At 66.8% G+C, this 16,987-nt stretch overlaps 2 protein-coding genes across 2 annotated transcripts; one reads left to right on the plus strand and one right to left on the minus strand.

Moving 5' to 3' along the window:
- On the minus strand, positions 1-7,355 carry TESPA1 (thymocyte expressed, positive selection associated 1). Its single transcript, XM_069806268.1, has 12 exons — positions 6,776-7,355; positions 5,877-6,016; positions 4,185-4,381; positions 4,058-4,100; positions 3,636-3,685; positions 3,401-3,454; positions 3,104-3,140; positions 2,908-2,991; positions 2,602-2,810; positions 1,240-2,345; positions 679-772; positions 1-557 (listed from the first exon to the last, which is right to left on the minus strand). The coding sequence occupies exons 3-12, from the start codon at positions 4,348-4,350 to the stop codon at positions 445-447; spliced, it is 1,956 nt and encodes a 651-aa protein (XP_069662369.1). The 5' UTR covers positions 4,351-4,381; positions 5,877-6,016; positions 6,776-7,355; the 3' UTR covers positions 1-444.
- A 3,128-nt stretch (positions 7,356-10,483) lies between these two features.
- Positions 10,484-16,896, plus strand: PPP1R1A (protein phosphatase 1 regulatory inhibitor subunit 1A). Its single transcript, XM_069806287.1, has 7 exons — positions 10,484-10,648; positions 13,883-13,943; positions 14,859-14,896; positions 14,997-15,060; positions 15,367-15,552; positions 15,694-15,788; positions 16,183-16,896. Exons 1-6 carry the CDS (start codon positions 10,568-10,570, stop codon positions 15,786-15,788), a joined length of 525 nt encoding a protein of 174 aa, XP_069662388.1. The 5' UTR covers positions 10,484-10,567; the 3' UTR covers positions 16,183-16,896.
- The last annotated feature ends 91 nt before the right edge of the window (positions 16,897-16,987 follow it).

A 16,987-nucleotide genomic window follows, 5' to 3' on the forward strand; every position in this document is an offset into this window, starting at 1 on the left:
TCCCTTTGGAAACTTTATTTCCAGCGTGCTGCTGGCTCTGCCCAGCAAACCCCTGTCCTAGTGTTACAGGCACTGCAGCACGAGCGACCGACCGTGACCAAAGTGCGAGCCATGTCCCCAAGAGCAAGGCACAGGCGAGATGTCCCCAGTGCTTCTCCGCTGTAGCCACAGCCCCAGCACCAGCAGGCTGGGTGGAGGGGGGACGCATGTGCCCCTTGGGGCAAAACTCCTGAGTCAAAAGGTTTTCTGTGCCAAACACCCACACGTGCACACACACGTGCACACACACACGTGCATCCACACCCACACGTGTACACGCAGTGCTCAGCCCTCAGCTGAGGATGGTGTCTGTGTCCGAAATGCAGCGGTACGGTACGGTCCATCCGGCACCCAGCCGTGGTTCCTGCCAGTGCCTGGACAAACTCAGGTCCCTCTGCAGTGGCCTCAGGCCGTCTGGTCAGGGCCATGGAGCCGGGCAGCAGGCGACTGGCCGGACACCGGCTCCTCCACGAAGCCGCTGCTGTCGGACTGCCCGCTGCTGGTGTGCAGCATGAAGCCTGGAGCAGGGGGACAGGGGGGACACAGCGGGGGACACACACTGGCACCGGGCACCCGCTGGGCTGGCAGCACTACTGCCTTTGGTGCCCCCCAAGAGGGTGGGAAACCCCCACAACTTACTTCTTCGGATCCCGATGGAGGGATGGAGGGACCGGATGGCTTCCTTGCGGGCATCGCCGTCATCATCATCATCTTCCTCACTGGCGCTCAGCACCTGCAAGGCAGGACACGGCGGGGCTGGGTGAGGAGCTGCACCAGGTGAGCATGTCAGTGCACAAGTATGCACGTGCAAAAGTGCATCAGCACGTGTGTGTACACCCATGCATCCCTCTGTGTGCATGTGTGTGCGTGCAAGGATGCTTGTGCATGTGTGCAAAGATGCTCATGCGTGTGTGCAAGCCCACGCAGGCGTGCGTGCGTGCGTGAGCAAGAGCTGGCCATTGCGCCCGTGACCCCAGCTCCCCCCTGCAAGAGGCTCCATTTGAAGCTCTAAATCATTCAAAACTTAAAAGCCTGAGAACACTCCGGGGACATTTCCCGCTCCAGCTCCTTCCCACTGCACGCTGGCTCACCCAGCGTCACCTGCCAGCCGAAGGGACCCCCTGTGCTGCTGCCCCCCTCTCCCAGCCCCCTCCTGCCCCCCACCCCTCTGCGCCCATCACCTGGGCATCGCACCCTCACCTCCTCCATCTCGAAGGAGTCCACGGGTTCCTGCCAGCTGGGACAGTGGGGTGAGGGGCCCTTCCCAAGGGTCTGCAGCCCCGGTGCATCGCCTTGTTGCCACCCGGTGTCCTTCAGGGGTCCCCCCCGGCGCCAGCCCCTGCTCCGCCGAGCCCGGTGACCTCCAGCTCTTGGTGTGTCTGAGCTGGGGGAATGTGCCCCAGCGGGGTCCAGGGGGTCACCCGGATGGCACCCGTGGTACCCTGCCTTCCTCCTGGGCAAGGTCCCCCAGGAGCCGGAGCCGAAGCCGGAGTCCCCCTCGGATCCCAGCCCCTCTGGGTGCTCAGGGGTGACCCATATCTGGCCGGAGTGGGGGGCCATGGGAGCCGGCGTTGCGGACAAGGTGACATTTGCAGCAGTGTCCGGCTGGTTCTCCTCCGTGCTGATCCGTCCTGCTCCCATGGGGCACGGAGCATCCCCGGCCCCCTGAGCCACCCCCGCAGGGCTGTCACCGCTCCCCCCGCCATGGGGACAGGACCGCTCCAAGTGTCCCCGTGCAGCACCCACCGGTGTCCCCGCTGGGGCTGGCCTCGGGGATGGCTCCCGCTCCCCTCCGCAGCACGTCGGGGCATCCACACCACCGTGATCGGGACACGCAGGGACACCCTGCACCAGCCGCAGTGACGGTGACACCGGTGGGGACCTCTCTGCTCCCCGCCGGTGCTGCGCCATCCCCGCATCCCCGTCCCTTCCCCAGCCCTCAAGGACATCGGCCGGATCGAACCGAAACCTCTCCTCCCGCGCCCGCTCCAGCACCTCCTGCACCACCTTCCCCATGGCACTGGGCTGGCTGGTGGGCACGGTGGGCAGCCGGCTGGTCCCCCGTGGGCTGTCCTCATCCCGTGGGGACGTGTAGAGGCACATGGTGGACACAGCCTTCTTCAGGCGCTCCACGGGCGAAAGGGTGCTGGGCTGGGTGGGAGCGATGCGGATATTGGGGACGTCGGTACAAGCCCAGGCGAGGCGGGAGGGGGAGATGCGCTGCACGGGGGTCCGCGAGACGTAGGAGTAGAGGCAGAAGAAAGCATCGGCCGTTGCAGCCAGAGCCTGGACCTGCTGGAAACGACCTGGAGGGCCAGAAGGAGTTGGGTGGGGGAGTGTCGGGGGGGGCTGTGGGGTGGGGGATGCTCGGTGGGGCAGGGGGCTGCAGCAGGGGTAGGGCGGGCTGGGTGTGTTCTCCCAGTTCATGCATGGGGAAACTGAGGCACGGGAGCATCTTTCCCACCACCTCAAAAGAGCAAAGCCCAACCAGCATGGTGGATCCCACCCCATGTGTCGGTGTCTCCCTGGACGGGGGGCTTGGGGACGCAGGGTGTCACTCACTGGCCAGCATCAGGCAGGGATCCTCCATCTCCATGCGCCGCACTTGGGCCTTGAGGAAGAGCTGGAAGTCGATGCCTTTGGCACGGGAAGGAGCCGAGAAGAAGCGTGCGGGGATGCGGGCCACGGCCTCCGGCTCGCTCTGCACAAAGCCCAGGTTGTAGAGGATCTCCTCGGCGTCCGCCTCCCACCACTCCAGGACCTCGGAGATGCTGCGGGGTGGGGGGAGAGCCCCAGCTCAGCCCCACAGGGACCGGTCTCATGAGGGGGTGACCCGACAACCCCCTCAGAGACCCTCCCAGCTCCTACCTGGAGCTGGTCTTGGTGGTGAGGCTGGAGAGGGCACTGGACGCCATGCTGTGCCCCAGGTTGAGGTGCTTGTCCCGCAGAACTCTGCGGGCAGGGAGGGGGGACGAGGCTGAGCGAAGGGGATGCTGCCAGCGGGATGCACGGGGACCGTGCCCCCAGGCCCCCCGCCAGCCTCCGCCAGGCCCCCAAACCTCACCTGCCCATGGCCTTGTCACTCCTCGGTAGCAAAAGAGCTGGGAAAAGGGAGCAGAGAGGCGGCAGGGAGTGAGACGGGGTGTTTTGGGGACTGGTCCCATACTCGCCACCCTGGGAGATGTTCTCCCCTGCAGCCACAGCCCGGAGCCCCAGGGGATGCAGAGCCTGGGGACAGTCCCCTCTGGGTCTGCTCCTGCCTGTCCCCAGCTCCCCGGCCTCTGCTGGGTCAGCTCTGCCCGTGGGGTGACAGTGACACCGCAGGAGGGGACACCCCAGCGTGCCCGGAGGTGGTTGGTACCTTCAGCTCCCAGGGTCAAGTCATCCTCAAAGCTGGTCCCGTTGCTGCCACACACTGAAAGAGAGCAAAGCCTTGCGAGGTGCAGGGACATCCAGAGTTGGGGACAGGTCTCAAGGTCCTCAAAGACGTCCCTGCTCGTCCCCCTGCACCTCGCACACACCCCGTGGGTAGTGGTCCACACAGGGAGCACCAGCCTCAGCACCCTGGGAGAAGCACCGGGGCAAAGCTGACATACCGTAGGGGCCCGGCAAGCCCAGCTCCTCCGGTGGGACCTCCACCGATGACCTGTGCCAGAGCAAAACCCCAGTCACATCCCCCTGTCCCCATACTAGGGGGGCTGGTGGTGGGACGGGAGACCTGAGAGCAGTGGGACAGGCAGTGGGGACAGGGATGCAGATGGTGGGGTGCAGGGTGAGAGCAAAGGGACAGCAGCCAGGCATGCAGGTGGGTGCGCCATGGTGGGATGCTCGGAAAAGGGGGGTCCCCTCAGCAGACCCCCAATCCCAAGGACCCCAAATCCCCGGGAGACCCTGGAGACCAAGCGTGAGCATCGTCCCACCACCCTCACCGCCCCCGCGGTGACACCAAAATCCCCGTGGGAATGGCACCGCGGCAGAGGGACCCCCAGGTCTGCCCTCGCCTGCCCCCCCGGCTCACCCGCACTCCTGCAGCCACGTCTCTATCTTGCTGGAGGGGCTTCCTGGGGGGGGACACAGAAACACCCGTGAGATGACCCAGCTCGTGGGGACCCCTGTCCCATGTGCAACCCCAGGGTCCCCCCGACCTTCGAGGAAGACGTCATCCAAATGGGGTGGCTGCAGCTCGGGGACATCCTGCATGGCGGCGGCCGCCTCCTCCTCCACCACGGTGGTCCGCCAGCACCGGCTCTGCCTGGCCCACGCACGCCGCCTCTCCCATGACGAAGGGCTGAGCACCGACGAGCCCTCCATGGCCGCAGCACCGGCTGGGCTGGGGGTCTCCCTGCAGGGGACAGGAGAGCCGTGAAGATGGCGGGGTCTCCTCCACCTCCTGCCTATGGGGTGGGACCATTGGGTGCTCCATGGGCAGGTGCAGGGTGGGCTCTGGGCATCCCAGGGATGCTCTGCCCCTGCCCAGGTATTGCCCTGGGTGCCGATGGGTGCCTGCTGCACCCAGGGGCTGGAGGGGGACAGGGACGGAGCTGCTGGAGCGAACGGAAGAGCTGCCAGGGCTGAGATAAGGCACGCAGAGCTGCACCACGGCTTGGCACGCTTCGGGGCAGATGATGCAGATCTCCAGAACCCAGAGATTGCCCACTGGGCAACTGGCACCTCTCCCCCCTAGCTCCCACAGGGAGCTGATTCCCATCCCATCCTCATCCTACATCCTCCAAGCAAAGTGAGGGACCATGTCCCCAGGGAGTCCCCTGTTCCTGAAGGACCTGAAGGATTCCAAGCTCCCGGCATCCAGCTCCTCCATGGCTCCATGGCACCCACTGAGGACACCTGGTCCCTCGTCCTCTGCCCTCCCCAGCACAGGTTCTGCCTGGGGACAAGGACCCCCCCAGCCTGGGCAGACCCCCACCGCACCCCTGCAGCCACAGGGGACAGGTTACTTGAGCCACCCGCCTGCTCCAGCCACGCGTCCCCACGGCTGAGCACTGCTGGAGCATCCCAGTCCAGCCATCACCCAAGCGCTGCTGGAGCAGGAGCATCCCGGTCCAGCCATCTCCTGCAGCACCAGCATCCTGGTCCAGCCATCACCCACCTCACCGATGGGAAGGGAAACCCTTTGCAGAGCCACCACGGTGCCGGCCCCTCAGCCCCAAGGCCAGCGTGGTTCATCCCCCAGCCCACGGCACCGTGCTGCAGCTGCGCCGAAAGTCCCCGGCGGAGGGAGGGCACCTTGTCACCATTTCCCCATTTCACCTCTTGACAGGCAGGGTGAGGGACGGGGTGAAGCCCCAGGCAGGACCCGGCAGCAGCACCCATCTGGGCCATCCCAGACCCCTGTGATGCTCAGGGCTGGGATGTCACCTCCAGGAATCGGGCTGGGGGGGGGGCTGAGGGGGGGCTCAGGGAGCAGTGGCCTTGTAGCCAAGCTCTTCATTGAGGCCACATCCAGCCCACCCAGGGCACGTGGCCGGGGGCTGGGACACCAGGGCTTGTTTGTCCTGCCGCGTCCTGGAGCATCCCAGCCCCATCCCCTGCTGCCCCCAGCCCCGTCCCCCTCAGCCCCTCTGGTCCCCACTCCGCTCCTTGTCCCTTTGCTGCCACGAAAGAGTTTTCCATTTGCTCCAGGTACAGGAATTGTCTCTCCCGGACGCCTGGAGTCCCCATCACCCCCATGGCCCTATCTCTTCCCCCCCAAACCCGGGTCCATCCACCTCCTGCTCTTCCGCTTTCCATCCCCACGGCCCCCCAGGCCCCCCCTGCCCTGCAACCCCTCGTGGGGCAATAACCACCCCCAAATCCCTCCGTGTGGCTCCGGCACTTACCACCGTGGGGGGCAGCCGGGCAGCCCCACCGAGCGCTGCCTATCTCCGGCAAGGGGCCATCAGCCGTGGCATCCCGCCACCCCACCGCCGCGCCCGGCCCCCGGCGGCATCTGTCGTCAGCAAGGAGGGAGGAAACTCATCTGTTTTGAAGAGGAAATTAAAAAAATCAACAGCGAAACCTCAAACGTTGACCCACATCCGCTACCACAACGGGAAAAACTTAATGAGCTGCCGACGTGGGCGAGGGTGGCTAATAATAGCCTCGGTGCCAGTCAAGCCACCCAGGTCGCCCTTGTCATGGGTGAGAGGGCACCCACCTTCTAGAGGGGTCCCCTGCACCCCGCCTGCTCCAAGGGTGGCTGGGACACCCCAGTGGGGAGTCCCGAGGCCCCGAGGTCTCCTCGGTGGCCGGCACCGGGTCCCCAAACAGCACCAGGTGCTGGGCGGGCTTCGCACGGGGGATGTGAGGGGGAGGAGGGTGCTTTGCTTCACACCCTGCAGCGCCCGGCTCCCTCCCGACCGAGCGTCCCAGGGTCCAGCACACTGTGCCAAGCTGCCGATGCCACCACACCGATAAAGGAGCGCTGGACGGGTATGTGGCACACGTGGCTTATTGCCCACTGGCCAGGCTAGCCCAGCACGGCTCCAATAAGGGGACCCAAATCAGCACTGCCCAGGGTTGGGCTGCTGGGGTGGCTCTTGGAGTGACGGGTGAAGCCACCCCAGGTTTGAAGGGTGACAAGGGGGTGATGGAGGCAGTTTTCCCCATGGGTTATTTGCCAAGTCAGGATGGCACCTCCAGTCCCACCCTCCAGGGTTTCCTCCAGCACCGGGATAAAAGCACCCGGTGACAAGGACGGCCCCACCAAGGACATCCCTGATGCAGGGACAGCACTCACCTCTGGCAGGGACATTACGGCCACCGAGGTGACATCCCTGGTCCCTCATCCATCCCTCCGGATCCCCCAGCAGCTGGGATTCTGTGCTAATCTCAGCTGGGAGCCCGGGCACTGCCCCGTCGTGAGCCACAATCCCGTCAAAAAAGGCAAGGAAGCTCCCGGCACGGCGCTGGCCGGGAATGGTGCTGCCTGCGGGAGGGATATTTTTAGCCCGTGAGTGTTTGCGGATAAAGCCCTGAATTAACCGTTCCTTCAGCCTGCCCAGGGTTTCGGGGAGGGGGGAGCCTGGATGACTCGGGAGTCGCTTCACCCAGCGCATCCCCTGCGAAGGATGGGCCACATCCCTGCTCAGCATCGCCCCTCGTCTGGCTCCGCTCCGGGGTGGGAGCGGGAAAACGACCTCGTTCTGCTCCCTGGTCACATCCAGCGCCCACGACCCCGGCAGGGATGCCTGGGCGGGGGGCACAGACCCCAAGGGCCAGGGGACATTTCATTTAATGGCCAAGGGACCCAGGATGCCACCAGGGTCTGAATATTGATATTTCTGGTGCTGATGGCATCCAAACCCCAAGCAGGAGTCGGCCCATGGACCATCCTCCATCTCGCCCGGTTATTCCCCCCCCGCAAACGCCTTCGCTGGGTGCGTGCACGGCTCTGAAGATGCTTTTACCTCCCCACCGCCCCCCCCCAGCCTTTTTTCTGCCCCGGTAGAAGCAGCCCCAGCCGTGGGGAGCCGGGATGCTTAGGCTGGATCGAAGCCGGGAAGGGTTTTCCCGTAAAAGCCCATCGAGGAGTGAAATGGCTACGGGCAGAGCACGGCAGGCAGAGGGATGCTCAGGGATGGGGACCCCCCCTCATCGCTCACCATGGGGGTCCCTAGGGAGGAGGGGGACCCCCCCATCCAGGGGAGCAATGACCCCAAAGGTAAAGCAGCTGAAGGGGCTTTGACCCTCAGGGTGGAGGAGAGGGTTGGCCACCGCACGGAGCATCCCTGCGGGGAGAGACCCAGGACCAGGCAGGATTAAACCCTGGGAGCAGGGACAGCCCATGGGGGCGGGGGGGTCACCAAGCAAAGCCAGAGGAGCGGGGCGAGACCGGGGGGAGCTGCCGGTGCGGGGATCCAGGGGTGGGCATGGTGGCACGAAGCGGCTCTTCAGCGAGTGCTTTTTATATCAATAATTAACGGCAGCTGCATCACGGCGCAGCAGGACACCAGGACACGGCCCTGGGGAGCTGCCGGGATGGGGGGGGGGGCGCAGGGGGGGGTCATGGGGGAGTTTAGGGGGGTCCGGCTGCCTTTTCACCCCCTGGACCAGGCCAGGGAGCACCCCACTCCTCCAACAGCAGCAGCACCCTTGCCCAGACACTCAGCACCCTGAGGCCACACGCTGCTGCCGGCATCCCCTTCCCACGATGCCCCGGCCCCCCCCTCCATGGGGACCATCCTCCCCACCAGCACCCACTCTGTGCATGGTGGGGGGCACAGCCGGGGCACCCAGGGGATCAAGCAGCCCTTGCCGCTGCCCACCCCCCTGCCCCTCCTGCCTGACCTAGTTAGCAAATTCCTCCTGCCAGATCGCGGCAGCAGCCGCCCGGGCCTCCTGCCTGCATGAATAAGTGATGGGACACGCATTTATGGCTGTTGCGGGGGGGGCCCCCGACCCCCCCGCATCCCCCAGGGCTCTCCCTTCCCTGCCCCAAGGCTTGGGGGCTTTGTTGGGGTTGGGGGGTGCACAGGGGATGGGGGTGCATCACGCCTGGGGATGCAGCCCTATGCCGGAGACCTGGGATAGGGTGGGTGGCGGCAGCCCCCCATGTGGGTGGGGGTACCCCGCAGACCCCCACCCCGCGGACCTCCCCCACCCTGTGCCCTCCCAGGGGTGCTGCTCACCCCCACCCTGCCCTTAAATATCCTCTTTTTTAGGGAGTCCCCACCAGCTCACTGCCCACAGCATCCATATCCCCGGGATGCCCAAGCCCCAGCGTCCGTCTTGTCCCTCTGTCTGTCCGCCTGTCTGTCCCGGCCACCAGCACAGTGGCCGACCCATGTCCCCTCCCAGGCCATCGGGGCCAAACCACCGTCACCCCACCGCGATCCCTCCTTAGACGCAGCCGGTGGGGGGCCAACACCGCATCAAGCCCCCCCCCCCCCCGTTATCCTGCGATTAACAGCCTCGTTAGGACAGACAGACGGACAAAGGGGTGCAGGGCTGGCCGCTCTTGGGGGGGGGCAGTCCCCAAGAGGCGCTGGCCGTGTCCCCAGCCCCGGGAGGCCGAGCGCAGGCGATCGATGCGAAAGCCGCCCCATGTCGAAACGGGCGCTGCCGGACTTTGCCCGCGCCCTGCCGGAAAGTCCCGTGTGTGCCCCCCCCCCGGTGGGTGCCTGTCCCTGTCCTTGTCACCCACCCGTGGGAGGTGGCTCTGCCTCGTCCCTGCCGGGCTGTGACACGTGTGCGGGCACGGGGGTGCACGCGTGTGCACGCAGGCGTGTCTGCACGTGTGTGTGTCTGAGTGTGCAAGAGCCTGCGCCCGCCCTGTCGGCGTCTGTCCCTGTGTCCGTCTGTCCTGGTGTCCATCTACTTGTGTCCAACTGTCCCGCTGCTCGTGTGTTTGTCCCCACGTGTCACCATGTCCCGATGCCCGTGTCCGGGTGGGTGTCCTGGTGTCTGGCAGTCCAGGTGTGTGCCCCTGTGTCCATGTCCCTGTCTGTGTGTCCGTCCCTGTGTCCGTGTGTCACCCACGTGTCTGTCCTGGTGTCCCTTTGTCCATGTGCCTCTGCACCCCGGTGTCTGTCCCAGTGTCTGTCCTGCTGTCTCTCTGTCTGTCCCAGGGCCTGCCTGTGTGTCCGTCCTCATTTCCCTTCTGTCCCCATGTCCTGGAGTCTATCCTTCTGTCCGTGTGTCTGTCCCCTTGTCCCAGGGTCTGTCTGTGTGTCCATCCTTGTGTCTGTGTGTCTGTCCCTGTGTCCTGGACTCTGTCCTTGTGCCTGTGTGTCTGTCCCTTTGTCCCGGGGTTTGTCCATGTGTCTGTCCTTGTGCCCACGTGTCTGTCCCTGTGTCCTGGGATCTGTCCCTGTGTCCGTCCTTGTGTCCATGTGTCTGTTCCTGTGTCACAGGGCCCATCCGTGTGTCCATCCTTGTGTCCGCGTGTCTGTCCCTGTGTCCTGGGGTCTGTCCGTGTGTCTGTTCTTGTGTCTGCGTGTCCGTCCTTGTGTCCATGTGTCTGTCCATCTGTCCTGGGGTCTGTCCCTGTGTCCGTTCTTGTGTCTGTCCCTGTGTCCAGAGTCTGTCCGTGTGTCCGTCCTTGTGTCTGTGTGTCTGTCCCTGTGCCCAGGGTCTGTCCGTGTGTCCGTCCTTGCGTCCGTGTGTCTGTCCCTGTGCCCAGGGTCTGTCTGTGTGTCCGTCCTTGCGTCCGCGTGTCTGTCCCTGTGCCCAAGGTCTGTCCGTGTGTCTGTCCCTGTGCCCTGGGTGCATCCATGTGTCTGTCCTTGTGTCTGCATGTCTGTCCCTGTGCCCAGGGTCTGTCCGCGTGTCCGTCCTCTGCGTCCATGTGTCCATCCCCGTCTCCTAGCGCATGGTCCCAGTGTCCATCCCCGTGTCCCTGCGTCTCTCCCGGTGAGGTCCCACCGTCCGTCCGCGCGCGCCGCGGCGGGAACCGGGGACCGGGAGGAAACCGGGGGACCGGGGGCGGGGTCGGGACTGGGCGGGGCCGGGGCGGGGCCGGGGCGGGGCGGCCCGGGCAGGGCCGGGAGCCGCCGGGAGCCGCCGGGAGCCGCCGGAGCCTCCGCCCGCCATGGAACCCAACAGCCCCCGCAAGATCCAGTTCACGGTGCCGCTGCTGGAGCCGCACCTCGACCCGGAGGCGGCCGAGCAGGTGAGGGGGGGACCGGGCACCGGGGGGGGGGACATGACACCGGGGCTGCGCGGCTGGGGGGGAGCCGGGTGGTCCTGCCGGGGACCGGGCCGGGGGTGGGGGGGTTGTACCGGGCGGTGGGGGAGGCTGCGGACACGGGAAGGGCACGGACCGGGCCCGGGGGGGGGGGACAACCGAGCAGCCCCCGTGCGACCTCCCCGGTGTCGGGGCGGTGGGGGCACCCCTGGGTGAGGTGGGTGACACGGGGACGGCTGCGGCGTGGAAGGACGAGCCTGGGTGCTGTCAAGTGGGTGCAGCCCCCCCCCACCGCCCCCGGTAGCGGGGACACCGCCGGTGCCACCCCCCCACCGCCCCCGCAGAGCAGCCCCCGCTGCACCCCAAGCACCTCCGTGGGACCGGGGTGGCCGTGGGGACCGGGGTGGCCGTGGGGACCGGGGTGGCAGCACCAGGGCCATGTGCTGGCTCAGCACGACGCCTCCTGGGCCACCCCGGGGGGGGGGGGGGTGTAGGGTTACGGGCCCCCCCCGGGGCCCTCCAGCCCTTGCTCAACCCCTGTTCCCGCTGGAGGGGATCCCAGAATAGCAGCGGGGACGGGACGGCCCGGCCGGGGGACACGGGACAAATGCCCACAGGCAGCTGGGGACGCCCCCAGGCAGCCTGACCCCCTCTCCTTGCCCACTTCACCCCACTCTGGCTGTGCCCCCCCAACCCTGGGGGCTGCAGGGGACAAGAGGGGTCTTGAAAGGACCACCCGGCCACACCACGGTCCCCATCATCACCAGGCGTGGGAAGCTCTGAGGATGCTGATGGTGGTGGGGGGGCTCCCAGCCATCCCCCCACCAGGCTGGGGGTCCCTGGCAGGCGGGTGGCTCCCGGCCGAGGAGCCCCTGCGTGCCAGCGGCACGGAGGCGAGCGTGGGCCGCCTCCCCGGTGAGCATCTCACTGTCGCTAAATACGGCCACGCACCATCTGGGGCTGCCGCACGGCTCATTTGCAGCGCGGCCCCCCCAGGAGCGAGGGCGAGAGCCGGGGGGGGCGGGCTGCTGGGTGGTGGGTGTGAGACCCCCAGCACCTGCCTCGGCTGCAGCGAGGAGTACGGGTGCCCGAGTCCCACCTCCCATCATGGCCGGGTTATAGGGGGCTTGGACATGACCCTGCTCTGGGGAGTCCCCTGCCTGTCCCTGCCTCAGTTTCCCCTCCCAGGGGATTTCAGCCACATCTCGGCGCCTGTCAGAGCCCCAGTTCGGCAGCGCTTGGTGGTGTGGCAGGGCCCTGACAGCCAGTCTCGGGCGGTGGCAGCAGGTGACAATGCTGATGTCCCCTCCCTGCCTTTACAGCTCCCTTTTTTTGGGGTGTCCCTGCAGGGGAAGACCTGATGGGGGTTCCCCTCATCGGGGGCTCACACTGTTGGAGGGCTCGGCTGCATCAGCCCCTTGCCAGGCTGTGGTACAGTGTCCCCGTGTCCTGCAGGGTTGTCCCCAAGCCTGTCCAGCCCCACCCTCCAAAAGGACCTTGTCCCCACGGACCTTCTGGAGTCCCCTGTGTCCCCACAGGTCCTGTGGCTCCTTGACCCCCATCTCTGCCAAGAGCATCCATCTGCCCTGGCCCTCCTGGGTGCCACCCATGGGTGCCAGGCCTGGCCCAGGGCTTTGTCCTGCATCTCTGCCTGGGTCCCCAACTCCACCCTCAGCACAGCATGTCCCCAAGGCTGGAGGGGACCATCCAGGGGTCTTTGCTCCGTCACGCTTAGAGATGAGCTGGGCCCATCCCGTTTCCATCCCTGATCCCATTCTGGTCTCCAATCCCGTTCCCATCCCAGCTCCGCCCTGGGATCAGCCCCCACCCCAGGCCTGGTGGGAGCAGCCCCCCAGCGATGCTGTGCCCGCCGCAGGCTGCCAGGGCCGGGCTCCTGCCGCTCTCGGCCGTGGCGCTTCTTAATCGATGGTGGAGATTGATCTAAAAATAGCGGCAGCAGGAGAGTGTGATGCCCTGGCCAAGCTGGGAAGGGAGGGAGGGAGGGAGGGAAGGACGGAGGGAGGACCGGAGCATCCCTCCCCAGGGCGTCGGGGCGGGAGCCGCCCGGATGCCTGGGTCCCCCACCCAGTCCGGAGCGGGAAGGGGAGCGCAGCTTGGGGTGCTCAGCTCTATCTGGGTGACCTTGAGTGGGTGGCACCGTTGTCCCCCACTCCATCCCCATGCCGGGGGGCCACTCTGTGGGGCACAGCCCTGCCCCACACCTAGGGGAGACTTTGGAGGTGCTAGAGCAGCCCGGGGGTGGCTCTGGCTTCCCCGGGGTCCATCAGTAGGGGCTGCAGGGCCAGATCCAGCTCTGGAGGTTGCCCGACCCATCCCAGCCCCATCGCTGGGTGTCTGGGGGGGGGGGGGATTTGGACCCCAGCCCCGGAGCGGGGGGCTCCTCGGCAGGTCCCTGACGGGAGAAGGCGATTCCTGGCAATTCCCGGCACCCTCTAATCTCCGTTTAAAATCCAGATCGTGGGTTTCTATGGCAACGGGGCCGACACGGAGAAGATGCTGCGGGGGGCCGGGGGTGGGCTGGGGCCGGGGGAGGTGGGGAGGGGGCTTCCTCCGCCCGCCCAGCCGCTCACCCGCCTCATTAGCATCTCATCAGCATTTCATTAGGCATTCCACCTCATTAGGGAATCCTCGCTGGGAAATTCTTTTTTCGGAGCAACTCAGTTAGTGGGTCAGCGGGGAAGGGGGGCGAGGGAGCACCTGCAGGGCACCGTGTCACCGCTGTCACCGCTGCCACTCCTGCCACTGGACATGGCCACGCCACGGCCACCGAATCCTCCAACGGGGCCACAAAATCCCCCTGAAGGCACTGAGCGGGGGTCGTGGGGCGGGAGCAGCCCGGGATGCTCCAGGTGACCTTGGGCAAGGACACTGTGCCCGCAAAGGAAGGGCAGGGCCCCAGCAGTGTCGCCACACCGATGTCCCCGAGCGCTTCCTGGGGCTGGGGTATAATTAGCTCCCGGCTCTCATTAGGGCTGGCCCGGAGATGGTGATTTAAAAGACACATGTCTGGCCACGGGAGCCGCTGGGCTCGGGGCCCTGGCCAGCATCCTCCATCCCCATGGGGCCACCACTGCCCCAAGGATGAGGACATCGCAGGCGGGGGGGGGGTCTCGGTGCTGGTGGGGCTCCGGGTGGGCGTGATGGGGTTCGGGGTACAGCCGTGGGTCCCGACTCTTTCCCGTCCGTCCCCCCCTCCAGATCCGGAGGCGCCGACCAACTCCTGCCAACCTGGTCCTGAGCAGCGACCAGTCGTCCCCAGGTGGGTCCTTGCGCGTGTCACCCTGTCACCCCGGGCTGCAGCCCACCCGGGGGTGCTCAGGGACCCCCATATATGATGCTGAGGTCCACAGCACACTGGTTGCAGCGGGACGCATCCTGCACCCTGCCACAACAGCACCCTGTGCCCTGTGTCCCCCACCCTGGGACTGTCCCTATGTGTCACCCAGCCCGGCTCAGCCCCTGCCCTCCCTGCTCCAGGGCTGCGTTTCCAGGATCCGGCCCCGGGTCTCGCTCAGCCCATCCATCTCTGGGAGCAGCAGCTGCCCGTGACACTGTGCCAGGGACACTGGGGACAACGGCACGGGGCCACCCCTGCTGGCACAGGGAGCAGGGGACACCAGCTGTGACATTTAAGAGCTTCTCGGTCACTGGCCCAACCAGGCATGTGGCCTTTGGGGACGGGGTCTGACCCGCCTGGCAGCTGTGTCACGGCCTCCCTGCCCCCCCCCCCCCAGCTGGGGGTGGTATTATCTGTCCCCTGCTTTGGGGACACCCCGGTGGCTGGGGGACTCTGTCTCCAAGTGCCACCTCCAAACCCTGTGCCCACTCGGGGCAGCAGGCTCCGGCTGCGAATAAACCACCGCCACAGGGTTGAGCATCATCCCGGGTGGGGGGGTGTCAGGATGCTGCCAGGGGGGCTGCCAGCCTGGTGGGGACAGCAGGGGACGGGATGCTGGTTCCCGTGCTGGTTCATGTGGGGGGCATGGCGGTGCTGGGGCGGGGGGAGCGGGACTGTCCCAATGGCACCCACAGCCACGCCGAGCACCCATGGGTGATGGACAGACTCAGTGGGGCCGGGTTCACATTGGGGGTGCAGGATGGGGCCCAGCACCCCACTCTCGCCGCTGACCTCTGGTCCTTCTGCCCCCCACACCCCCCTGGCTGTCCCCCCCAGAGATTGACGAGGACCGACTGCCCAACCCCCTGCTGAAGGTAGGTGCTGCTGCCATGGTGGGGGGCTGCGGGGAAGCCCCCAGCCCCTCGGGGTACCCCCAGGGTGCCCCCCACTCATGCAACTCCCCTTCCCTCGCAGTCGGGTCTGGCCATGTCACCCAGGCAGAGGAAGAAGGTTTCCCGCACCACCCCGACCATGAAAGGTATTTTGGGAGGGGGTGGGCAACAGGGGGTGACGGTCCCCGTTCCCCCCCCTCCCGGTGACGAGCAGGTGGGATGCCACCACCTTTGCGCTGGCCTTGGACCTGCTCAGCCGTGCCCAGGTCAGGAGTGTGGCTGTGCCCGTGGGCACACGGGGTCCAGCCGTGGCAAATGCCACCAGAGGGGACAGGAGGCCACCAAACTTGCCGGGCTACATCTCCCCGGTGTCACCGGGAGCGTGGGGACGGTCACCGCGTTGTCGTCCCCCCCCCACCACCACCACCCCAGCACCGCTCCCTGCCTGGCAGAGCTGCAGATGATGGTGGAGCATCACCTGTGCAAGCAGGCGCAGGGCGAGGAGGAAGAGGAGGCAGCCGCCGCCGGCCAGGAGCGTGGCCCTGGCCGCTGCCACCACAGTGACACCGAGCACAGCCACAGTCCCGGTGGCACCTGCCCGCTGGCCACGCACGAGGGTGGCCCCGGTCCCGGCGAGCGTGAGTACCTCTCCTTCCCAACCCCGGGAGCCTCCGCGCACCCAGAATTGGGGCGGGGGTGGGGGTGCTGGGATGGTTTGTGGGGTGCAGCGGAGGTGGGGGAGGGGGCTGAGCTCACCCCCTGCCCCACGGCACCCGCAGGGACCCACGGAGACGAGCGGCAAAGCCTGGCCGAGGAGGGCACCCATATAGCACCGAAGGAGGCCAGTGGCAAGGGTGCTGCCAGCAGCCAGTAGGTACGTACTGGGGCACTGGGGGTGAACTGGGACGCTGTACTGGGGTACTGGGACACTCTGCTGGGGCACTGGGGGGCTACTGGGACACTGGGGGTGTACAGGGACACTCTGCTGGAGCACTTCGGAGGTACTGGGACACTGTACGGGGGTACTAGGACACTGTACTGGGGCACTGCGGGGGTACTGGGGGTGTACAGGGATACTCTGCTGGGACACTGCGGGGGATACTGGGCACTGGGGAAGGTACTGGGACACTATGGAGGTATCCTGGGCAGCATGCCAGGGAAGGGGACAGTGACACGGGGCGAGGGTGGCACCAGGGACGTGGCTCTGGTATTGCTGGGGAAGGGGCAGGGATGGGGGGGTCTTCGATCGCGGGGTCCCCGTCCCCCAGCGCGGCTCCCCTCTGTCCCCAGGTGCTAGCGGGCGGCAGGAACGAGGCCACGGCCGGGCCAAAGGAGCCAAACGCTGCATTATTTTTTTTATCTGATCGTTTTCTAAGATTTCGACGGCTGCTTTGGGGCTTCCGGAGGATTTTTTTTTTTTTTTACTGCCGCGGGCAGGTCCCCCCTGGGGGGGGCTCTGGGGACGCTGGCAAGCCGGGCTGCCCACCCTGTCCCCTCGCCCTTCCCAGGTCCCCAGGGCAGGTGACGCTGGGGACACCGAGCAGCACCCCTGCAGCACGGCTTGTGCCACCCCCCCCTCACTGCCAGCCCCGGGGTGTCCCCAGGGCCCCCCCCAGCCACCCCGCTGTCACCACCACCACCACCCCCCCCAGGCTGGGGGACATGCGGCCCCGCTGCTCCCAGGGACACGGGGCGCTGCACCCTTCCCATGCCCACGCGTGTGTACATGCACACGCTGGTAGGTGTGCACGCTTGCACACGTGTGGCCGGGGGGTGCACATGCATGCACCCGCGGGGGAAACCCGGGCGTTTGCACGCACACACGTGTGCACATACGGACACGGGGGGGGGCAAGCCCGCGCACTTTGCACATGTGATTTGCATGCACGCCCATGTGCGTACACACAGAGCACGCGTGCACACACCTGGGCGGGCGCGGGGACCCCCCCGCTTCAGCCGGTATTAAAGGGATCCCTTCTCCCTGCCGCCTCCGCCTTGCCTTTGCGCCGGGGGGGGGGGGGCACGGGACCCCCCCCTTTGGGTGCTGGGGGGCAGCACCCGCCTCCGGGCTTC

The sequence above is a fragment of the Haliaeetus albicilla genome, chromosome 18 (genome assembly GCF_947461875.1).
Source record: "Haliaeetus albicilla chromosome 18, bHalAlb1.1, whole genome shotgun sequence".
Taxonomy (NCBI): Eukaryota; Metazoa; Chordata; class Aves; order Accipitriformes; family Accipitridae; genus Haliaeetus; species Haliaeetus albicilla.

Coding starts and splice junctions, on each gene's coding strand:
- TESPA1 (XM_069806268.1), bottom strand. CDS start 4,350: ATGGAGGGCTCGTCGGTGCTCAGCCCTTCGTCATGGGAGAGGCGGCGT. Junction 2,992..3,103: donor AGTGACAAGGCCATGGGCAG/GTGAGGTTTGGG, acceptor CCCTGCCCGCAG/AGTTCTGCGGGACAAGCACC. Junction 2,811..2,907: donor ACCACCAAGACCAGCTCCAG/GTAGGAGCTGGG, acceptor CCCACCCCGCAG/CATCTCCGAGGTCCTGGAGT.
- PPP1R1A (XM_069806287.1), top strand. CDS start 10,568: ATGGAACCCAACAGCCCCCGCAAGATCCAGTTCACGGTGCCGCTGCTG. Junction 13,944..14,858: donor CAGCGACCAGTCGTCCCCAG/GTGGGTCCTTGC, acceptor TGTCCCCCCCAG/AGATTGACGAGGACCGACTG. Junction 14,897..14,996: donor TGCCCAACCCCCTGCTGAAG/GTAGGTGCTGCT, acceptor CTTCCCTCGCAG/TCGGGTCTGGCCATGTCACC.